The sequence below is a fragment of the Vicia villosa genome, unplaced genomic scaffold, assembly GCF_029867415.1.
Source record: "Vicia villosa cultivar HV-30 ecotype Madison, WI unplaced genomic scaffold, Vvil1.0 ctg.001147F_1_1_2_unsc, whole genome shotgun sequence".
Classification (NCBI taxonomy): domain Eukaryota; kingdom Viridiplantae; phylum Streptophyta; class Magnoliopsida; order Fabales; family Fabaceae; genus Vicia; species Vicia villosa.
This window is the reverse complement of record NW_026705504.1, coordinates 25,246-35,245: the sequence shown is the minus strand read 5'-3', so window position 1 is coordinate 35,245 and position 10,000 is coordinate 25,246. Positions and strand designations below refer to the sequence as shown.

At 36.0% G+C, this 10,000-nt stretch overlaps 2 protein-coding genes across 2 annotated transcripts; both read right to left on the bottom strand.

Annotated features, from left to right (window-relative positions):
• Window positions 1–570: 570 nt before the first annotated feature.
• LOC131633625 (uncharacterized) lies at window positions 571–1,201 on the bottom strand. Its single transcript, XM_058904323.1, has 2 exons — window positions 1,060–1,201; window positions 571–905 (listed from the first exon to the last, which is right to left on the bottom strand). The coding sequence occupies exons 1-2, from the start codon at window positions 1,199–1,201 to the stop codon at window positions 571–573; spliced, it is 477 nt and encodes a 158-aa protein (XP_058760306.1).
• Window positions 1,202–1,220: 19 nt separating this feature from the next.
• LOC131633624 (uncharacterized) lies at window positions 1,221–1,844 on the bottom strand. The gene has a single exon (XM_058904321.1). It carries the CDS (start codon window positions 1,842–1,844, stop codon window positions 1,221–1,223), a length of 624 nt encoding a protein of 207 aa, XP_058760304.1.
• Between the last annotated feature and the right edge of the window lie 8,156 nt (window positions 1,845–10,000).

Below are 10,000 nucleotides of genomic sequence, written 5' to 3'. Positions count from 1 at the left end.
ATCCCACATTTACCATCGATCCATAACTTTAACAATACTAACTCGCAATTGTACTTATCTGACTAATCCGACTAATTAATCTGACCATAACTTAACTGCTCAAATCAACATATTAATCCATTATGTTTATAGAATAATACCGATAAACCTCGACTTCAACTAATTCCAATGAATAAATCCTCGATCAATTTAATTAAATAATTAATTAATTCGGGGCGTTACAAGATGACCATGGAATACCAACCACATAGTAATACTAGCTTTAGGACGAGCTACGTTATGCCTCATCACTCTATTCCAATGTACAGTAGTACCATCATCAATCGAGGCAGCATAAACGGTTTTCATCGAAAACTTACCAGCAACAAGCATTTGAGTCCAGACTTACTTGAAGGACTCAACTAACATTCTGCATTTCATAACTTTCTTCATGATCCAAGTCCAATTCACTCCAGCCTCTATATCCATTACATCCTTGCCCTTCAAATAGATTTTATGGATCCATTGAATCCAAAGGCTATCACTCTTTTTGCAAATATTCCATAGGCATTCCAGTGAGGTTTAGCAGACCTAAACCGCATTGCTTGATCGGGCTGCAAACTTTATGCCATGCCACCGGGTAATGGATCCAATGATACTACGAATCAATTGTATACGACGAATCAATTGTATACGACCAGCATAGCTAAGTAATTTGGAGGACCAATGACGAATTCTGCCAGTAATTTTATCAATGAGAGGGAGGTAGTTTGTCAAACCATGCTTCTTGCTGCTAAGGGGCACTCCTAGGTAACGAACAGGAAAATTACCCTCTTCAAAACCTGTAAAAGATTGGATACTCCACCTACTATCATCGTCTACACTGCCATAAAAGGCTTTGCATTTACAAGGATTAAAAATAAGGCCTGTTGATGCAGAAAAACACTGAAAATAATTTATTAAGAGCTGGACAGAAATAACATCACCTCTACAAAACAGCAAAAGCAAGATTTGTTAGCGCCATAGGCTTGCACTTAGCATGATGTTTAAAATTTGAATCTTGTTGCATCTTCACCATACATCTATTGAGATACTCAATCATTAGAACAAATAGCAAAGGCGACACGGGATCACCCTGACGAATCCCCTTTCTAGCCTGTAAATTATCCGTGAAATTACCATTAACAATAAAAGTGTAAGAGCCAGATGTAACCAAATTCATAATCCAATTTACAAAGGTATTAGGGAATCCTATCTCCTTCATAATAATCTCCAATGCTCCCCATGTCATACGCTTTTTGCAAATTGATTTGAAACATACAACGAGGGGTTCCTTTCTTTCTATCATAACCCTTCAACAACTCATATGCAAGATGGATATGGTTATGGATGTCTTGTCCCGCAACAAACGCAGCTTGATTCTTGTTAATAACACTAGGAAGAACAAACCTCATTCTAGCAGTTAGGATTTTAGATATAATCTTCAAGAAAATGGTACAACCCGCTATATGCCGAAAGTCGTTAATACTCTTAGCATGATCACCCTTAGGAATAAGAGTTACCACTATTTTGTTGAAGTTCTTTCTGATCACACCAGTCCTAAAAAATTCATTAACAGCAACAATAACATTCACTTTCATAAAGTGCCAACAATGCTTAAACAGTTTTGCATTGAATCCATCAATACCAGAGGATTTATTGTCTCCAATATCTTTAAGAGCACTTTCAATTTCCTTGACAATAATATGGCTAGTGAGGAAATGTTTCTGATCCATATCAAGTTGGATTCCCTCCCTCATGGCAGCAACATCAATATGCTGAATGCTCCTAACGCGATCACCCATAAGGCTACCATAAAAATCCATCACCTCCTTTTCAAGCTCACATTGATCGGTAATAATATCGCCATTATCCTTTTGGAGGAACTTAATACAATTTCTATTTTGCCTAGCTTTAAGGTAAGCAGAGAAAAACTTTGAGTTCTCATCACCTTGCCTTATCCAGCTAATCTTGACACTAGACTAGATTGTAGATGTTGTTTAATTTTTTATTTGAAATGTATACATTACATATTTGTATTCTAAATTTCATAAACTATTTTATAATATTTTTATATTATTTTATGTAACGTTTTTATATGTAACATTGCTATTTTATAACATTAGTGCTATATAACATTATTATTTTATAACATTACTGTTATTATTTTAAAACTTTTTAAAACTATTTTATAATACAACGAACATAAAATATTTTTAATGCAATGAACATTAAATAGCTTAATTCATATTAAACTATATATTATTCTATAAATTAATGCTATATGTAATGTTTTTATAATATATATATATATATATATATATATATATATATATATATATATATATATATATATATATATATATATATTTGTCAAAACTAATTTAATTTAATATTAATTTCTGAAGATGAATAAATTTATCTATTTTATTAAATAATACTTGAATATGAAATAATACGTATAGTTAAATTTACCATTTAATATTAATTTAATAAATTTATCTATTTTATTAAGTACATTATAAGTTTTGGAATATGAATTTTTTTGTAACACCCCACACATATTTGTCTAGAATAATATGCATAAAGTATTATAAATGGTTCATAAGACAACAAATACATAATGTTTTGCAGCGGAAAATAGAAGTACATGAGTACATAAGCCGAATGTATCATGGCCAAAATACAAGTACATCATATCAGTACATATCCAAAATACAATAGATAGTAAGCACGATAAGAACTAAAAGAAATATCCAAGCATCGCCAAGAGATCTAATCCATCTTTCCCTTACCGCGATCTTGCCTCGAACCACCTGAAAAATAAATAATTGGAATGGGATGAGATTACTAAATCTCAGTGAGTCCGCCTATCCTATTAGCCCGCTCGGATCTAAAAGGAACATACAAAAATAAACTAATCCACCATGGATTCGGGGTTACTCTCACTTCCGGTACAAGCACGGAGAAAACAAGTGACTCGTCCACCATTGGACTTGTCTCAAACCTATACACGTAGTATAGCAAACAAGTATGCAAACCCGCATCCACATACGGGGAATCCAGAAATGTAAACAACCCCGGCTAGGATTATGGAATAAATGCATCCTCGATGAGTAACCTCCTGCTTATATGTCAAGGGACTTGTACAAGCACACTGCAAGACGGTTAAACGGTTCGCACAAGCCTAAATGGCCGCGAGATGACTTTTGCCTATACGGCATCATTGTTCCGTTAACCTTCTTCACGCTAGTGAGTTACGCCGAGTACAAACCGCCACCTTGACGCCTGAGCCCATCGGGCGAAAGCCTAGTATTAGTCTACGTGACTTTACTAGAGGTGAGTTACCTCATTATGCATTAGCCTACATGGCCGCATAACCCCACCATACCGAGCACGCAAGTGTGTTAACGCCAAGTGAGTAAAATCCCGTACGGAAACTCACGAGCACACTGCAACGGTAGCTCAGATGCACACCATATCGAACAATACACATGAACGGGTTATTCCATTGGACTACACGGTCCGGGAGGGCTCATAGACTACACGGTCAGAGCAACGTCCCAATCTAGCCTGCCGGCCACTTCGATTCAAGCATACAAAAAAAAATGACATAAAGTCAAGGTCACAAACAAGACAAACAATCCGATCGTTCAACCAAAACGACGAAGTTTTCATACTTCCAGCATAGCATACAATAATATAGCATAGTATTTGAAGAGAAAATTCATTATAACAGCATATTATCCATATGTTATCCATGTCGCTCTTTACTAAAGGTACGTCTGATATGCCGAAAAATAATATTCAAACACCGAGGCTAATTTTCCTAGATAGTATATTTAATTAGCTTTCTAACGGTATATAGTACGCGTCAATCGGGCGTACGAAGCGGGAGATATGAATTCCCCAAATTACTGAATTTTTCCTTCTGTGCCTAGTGTAACCGGTTACACCAGGAACCGTAACCGGTTACGGTCACGCAAAATGCCCAGATTCTCAGTTTTTCAACAGCGTAACCGGTTACACTCAAACCCGTAACCGGTTACACTGAACCAGAATCATTTTTTCTGCGTTTTTAGGGGTTCCATGACAGTCCCAAAGCTCTATAATTGATCCCCTGCACTACCAATACAGTTCCAACGAAAATGTAGCATACAACACACTTAGAAACTTCAGCATGCATTAGATTATAACAGGATTAACATGTTTAGCAGTATTGATTCATATATTGATCACATTCCCTAAACCCCAATTGAAACCCTCACATGCAAACCCAAAGTATCTAACTAAGGACTCACCTTAGGAATGAAGAAGATGATGATGATGACAGAGCTGGGAGCAAGATGAAGATGATAGGAACAAGAATGGGGTAGAATCTGTTGCATGCAAGGATGAAGCTTGGACCAAGTTTGGAGACTTCTTTCTCTTCCTCTCCCTTTCCACGCTTCCTTCTTCTTCTCTCTCACAAAATTCTGGTTTTGGACCAAGGAAGGAATGAGGAATCCAAACAAGACTTAGTTCTTATTTAAGTGGGAAATGTCCATAATGCCCTCATTCTTACTAATTGACATGGTTATGCAATGAACCTATTTGTAAGAATGTGTATCATATTTGTCCATTTCTCATTGTAATTTAATTTAGAATTTGTAATTGGACAATTATAATACCGGGTATTACATTTTTAATATTAAAATTAATGACCAATTAAAACTAATTTTTAATAAAATTTAAAAAATTGCATTTAAATTCAAAAATATATAATCTATTTAATATTTAATAATATTATTTATTTAATTTTATAACTATAAATATAATGGAAATATGAAATCAGGAAAACATGTATGTAATTGATACATTTCAGTTCATAAACAAATCACATCTAATAGTTTGTTCTAGTGGTTGGGCATTTGATGCAGCTGATAAGTTCCTGGGTTTGAACTCCCGTGGAACTTTTTAAAAACATTTTTTCATGTTTTCATAGCAATAATATATTAGTTCAAAACTAAACAACACACCCAGGAGTTATGGTGAAGGAATCTTGGTTTATTAAGGAGATCGTTTTTTTTAAGGAAGGAAAAATCAAAACTCACTACATAGGCAGAAAGGGTATGATATATTTAACCCTTTATTATAATATGTTCCTGCAGAACAATATTGATAACCACCCCGATCCTGGTCGGGAGAAGTTGCAGAGAAGTGACATGTTTCTCGTTTTGGGATTGCTTTATTGTTGAAATGATTTTTGATGATGTTAATGTTCCCTGGAATTAGCTCTAGCAGTTTAATCCCATATACACATGTTAATATTTTTTTGGGCAATCCCATACTCGTCCCCTATTGTTTTAAATTTTGTTCACGATCCTGCTCGAAGCCTAAGCTTTTGTATGATCGATACGTCTTGATAGTCTTACTCGTGTAGAGAGTCAATTTTGAAAATCAAGGCCTTTTGAGGTTCCTAGGTCTTTGTCTTCTATGTTTATCTTTAGATGTTGATTATCCCCTCGGAGGAGTGGAAAGGTACTCGCCGTACGAATTAGGATTCTTTGATCCTTGTCCTTCTTGTTCCTCTCCAGGTGCTTTATTGTTTCCTCTGAGGGGGTGTAATCTTCGTATGAGTATAGTATTCGTTGATATGTATCCTTCATGTTCCTCTCGTAGTACTAATTGTTCCCTCGGAAGGGCTGGAAGGTACTCTTAGTACGAGTTAGAATTCTTTGATCCTAGTCCTTCATGTTCCTCTCTAAGTGTTTATTGTTCCCTCGGAGGGGCAGGATGGTACTCGTCGTACGAGTTAGCATTTTTTGATCCTTATCCTTCTTGTTTTTCTCCTGGTGCTCATTGTTCCCTCTAGGGAGTGGGAAGGTACTCGTCGTACGAGTTAGGGTTTTTTATCCTCATCCTTCTTGTTCCTCTCCAAGTGCTTATTGTTCCTGCGGAAGGGTGGGAAGGTACTTGTGGAATAATCAATATAAAATCAAATGGCTCTATTTGTAGAACTCACTAAGGATTAGGATTAATGTAATTAAATAGCTATTATTTCCCGTCCTTTTCTGTAATTAGAATTAGCATTCATGGGAAATTAATTCTCCTGATTCTTATGTCATATTTCTCTTTCAAATCCTTCCTTATGTAGTCTATAAATACAATATATGTGATTCTCATCAAACAGAAGAAAATATAGAAATATATTTTTGTATGGTATCAGAGCACAATCTGAACCATCCCTAACCTAGCGCCGCCAAACGATGGAGGATCTCAAATCTGATGAATCACTCAAAGTTTAGACTGGATCATTTCCGACCAGCTCACACGAAGGGCTCACTCACCTTATCACATGCCATAAATTAAATGGTAAAAACTATACCCAATGGGAAAGGTTAGTCAAGATCTTTCTCGAATGAAAAGGAATGGAAGGCTACACTACATAAGATTCGAAATGTCCCGAAAAAAGAGACAAAAACTTTCAGAAATGGAAACTTGAGAACAACCAAGTAATGTCATGGCTGCTCAATACCATAATAAATGAAATTGGTGAAAATTTCATGTTCTATGACACTGTAAAAGAGATATGGGATGCAGTGAAGGAAATATACTCAAACGTTGACAATACATCTGTCATATTTGAGATTAAAAGCATTCTTCATGACATTCGACTGGGAGAATCTTCTGTTACTGAGTATTTTAATATACTTAACAAACAATGGCAGCAACTCGACATATATGAAGAGGTTAAATGGTGTTGTACATAAGATCAAAAAAGTATAAGGAGCTGGTGGAAAAAGATAGGATTTACAAATTCCTATTAGGGCTAAACAAGGACCTAGATGAAGTTCGTGGAAGGATCCTTGGAACCAAACAATTTCTCAAAATTTGAGAAGCCTTTTTAGAAGTGATAAGGGAAGAAAGTAGGAAGAAAATCATGTTGGGAACACCCAAATCAGTTCTGTACAGCGAGAGCTCTGCAATGGCAGCAAGAGGGAATCAACCTCGGTCACCACAAAAGAAAACAGGCCCCTGGTGTGATCACTGCAAGAGACCAGGCCACACAAAGGAAACATGTTGGATCATACATGGAAAACCTTCAGAGACCAAATTGTTTAAAGGCAAGGAGGATAGAGGTAACACATCATTTAACAATGAGGTATACTCTAACTCATCTCTTTTTAGCAAAGAACAAATGCATGCTCTTCATAAACTCCTTCAACAAACCATGTTAACTGCAAAAAAAAGTGGTACTGATGTAATGGCTCAAAGAGGTAATTACTTACATGCTCTAAACAAAATCATGGAAGGAAAAAATAAAATCATGGATTGTTGACTCAGGGGCTTCAGATCACATGATTGGAAATTTTACTTTGTTTAGTAGTTATTCTCCATGTCCCTATAACTATAATATTCGAATAGCTGATGGTACACATTCTAAGGTCATGGGTAAAGGGTCAATTATCATTTCACCAAATATTATACTTGACTCTATTTTGTATGTGCCTAACTTGGATTTTAACTTGATGTCTATTAGCAAGATTATATAAGATATTTGAAATGTGTTACTAAATTCTTCCCTAACTTGTGTGAATTTCAGACTTTGGAGTTAGGGAAGACGATTGGCAATGCTAAAGAGTATGTTGGACTCTACCTCCTTCAAGTGGAAAAATCAGAAGAAAAACTCAAGAATAATTATCATGTTGCAGCTGTAGTTTCAAGTGATAATAATCTTGTTATGATGTGGCACTATAGATTAGGCCACCCAAATTTCATATACTTGGAAAAATGTTTCCCTCTTTATTCAATAAAAATAAGGAACATTTTTAGTGTGAAATTTTCCAATTGTCTAAACATACCCGAAACCATTACCCACCCCAATCCTATAAACCCTCCAAACCTTTTTCATTAATTCATAGTGATGTATGGGGACCATCACGAGTCCGCAACATTACAGGCTTGAGATGGTTTGTCACCTTTATTGATGATCACACACGTGTTACCTGGGTGTTTCTAATGAAGGAAAATCACAAGTAGGGAGAATATTTGAAATTTATCAAAAGATGGTACAAACATAATTCCAGAGCAATATTCAGATACTTAGAATTGACAATGGTCATGAGTATTACAACCTTGCTCTAAATTCCTATCTTGAAAAGGTTGGAATTGTTCACCAAAGCTCGTGTGTGAACACTCCCCAACAAAATGGAGTAGCGAAAAGGAAGAATAGACACCTTTTGAAAGTGACTAGATCAATCATGTTAGCCACAAATGTCCCACAATACTTTTGGGGAGAAGTTATCCTTTCAGTAACTCACCTTATAAATCAAACGCTCTCCTGTATCCTTAACTTTAAGACCCCATTCTCCACACATCAAAACCTATTTCTAAACAGCAAAATATTTTCCTCCATTCCATTAAAAATATTTAGATACTAAACTTTTGTCCATAACCTCGACCCTTATCGAAGCAAATTAGACCCAAAATCCATCAACTGCATTTTTCTTGGTTACCCTCCTCACCAAAAGGGATATGGGTGTTACTCTCCCCATACCAATTTTTTTACCACACTATGGATGTAACCTTCTTTGAAAATCAACCCTATTACACCAAAACTGGCATTCAGGGGGAGCATATCGTAAATTCAGAATACCAATTTTTTCCTCTTGAACTAACCGAACATGACAAAATCTTACCAGACCAAATTGACAACACTCAATCAGTCGAACATATGCCTAAACCAGCTGAATAATTACCAGACCAAACCTCTAACATTCAGCCGAGTGAAAGGACAAATGAAGCTATGACGGAAACATGAGCAATTATAATCTCAACCACATCTCAACAGGATTGTAATCCAAAAAACAGGTAATTGGAAGGGATTTTGTTATAAAAGGAGGAGGAAGGAGGTAGAGTCAAGCAGAGCTCTAATGCAAGGCCATGAGTCAAACCAGACTCTAGAAGATGAATTTCCCACAGGTAATATTCTTCCTAACTCTGAACATGTTGATACAACATATATTAATATTCATATTGCTATGGGAAAATGGGTTAGAACTTGCACTAAACACCCTATTGGAAAATAAACCTCCTATGTAAAATTATCACAAATTTACAGGTCCTTTGTAGCCGCTGTTGAAAACATAGAAATTCCAAATAATATTCAAGAATCATTGCAGAAACCTGAATGAGCAGCAACTATAACTGAAGAAGTTCAAGCACTTGTAAGAAATGGCACATGGGAGATCACTGCTATATCAGAAAGGGAGAAAGCAGTAGGATGCAAGTGGATATTTTCAATTAAGCACAATGTTTATGGGAGTATAAATAGGTTCAAATCTCGGTTGGTTGCTAAGGGGTTCACACAATCATATGGGGTGGGTTATGAGGAGACTTTTGCACCTGTTGCGAAGCTCAATTCTGTCCAGGTTCTACTATCTCTGGCAACAAATCTAGATTGGCCCCTACACCAACTAGACATAAAGAATTAATTTCTAAATGGAGAGTTAAAAGAAGAGTTATATATGCAAAGTCCTCCAGGACTTGAATCACCTGGAACCTCCAACATGGTGTGTCGACTTTGCAAATCTCTATATGGCCTCAAACAATCACCAAGGGCATCGTTTGATAGAATAACAATAGTTGTCAAGCAAAATGGCTTTGCTCAATGTCAAACAGACCATACTATGTTTGTCAAGCACTCTTTAAATGGGAAGATATCTTTGTTTATTGTCTATGTTGATGATATCGTAATTACGGGAGATGATGATGCACAAGTCAACCAGTTAAAGAAAATTCTAGCAAAAGAATTTGAAGTCAAAGACTTGGGACAACTCAATTATTTTCTAGGGATGGAAATTGCACAAACAAAGAATGGTAATTCAGTTTCTCAAAGGAAGTACATTCTGGGTTTACTTCAAGAAACATGTATGCTTAGATGCAAATCTTCCAATACTCCCATGGAACAAGTAAAAAGGAGTGAAGATGAGGATGTACC

Bases quoted from the DNA above. Each gene is read 5' to 3' on its own strand.
- LOC131633624 (XM_058904321.1), bottom strand. From the start codon at position 1,844: ATGGATTTTTATGGTAGCCTTATGGGTGATCGCGTTAGGAGCATTCAG.
- LOC131633625 (XM_058904323.1), bottom strand. From the start codon at position 1,201: ATGAATTTGGTTACATCTGGCTCTTACACTTTTATTGTTAATGGTAAT. The intron at 906-1,059 runs GTATGGTGAAGA...CTGCATCAACAG, and splicing joins GATTGAGTATCTCAATAGAT to GCCTTATTTTTAATCCTTGT.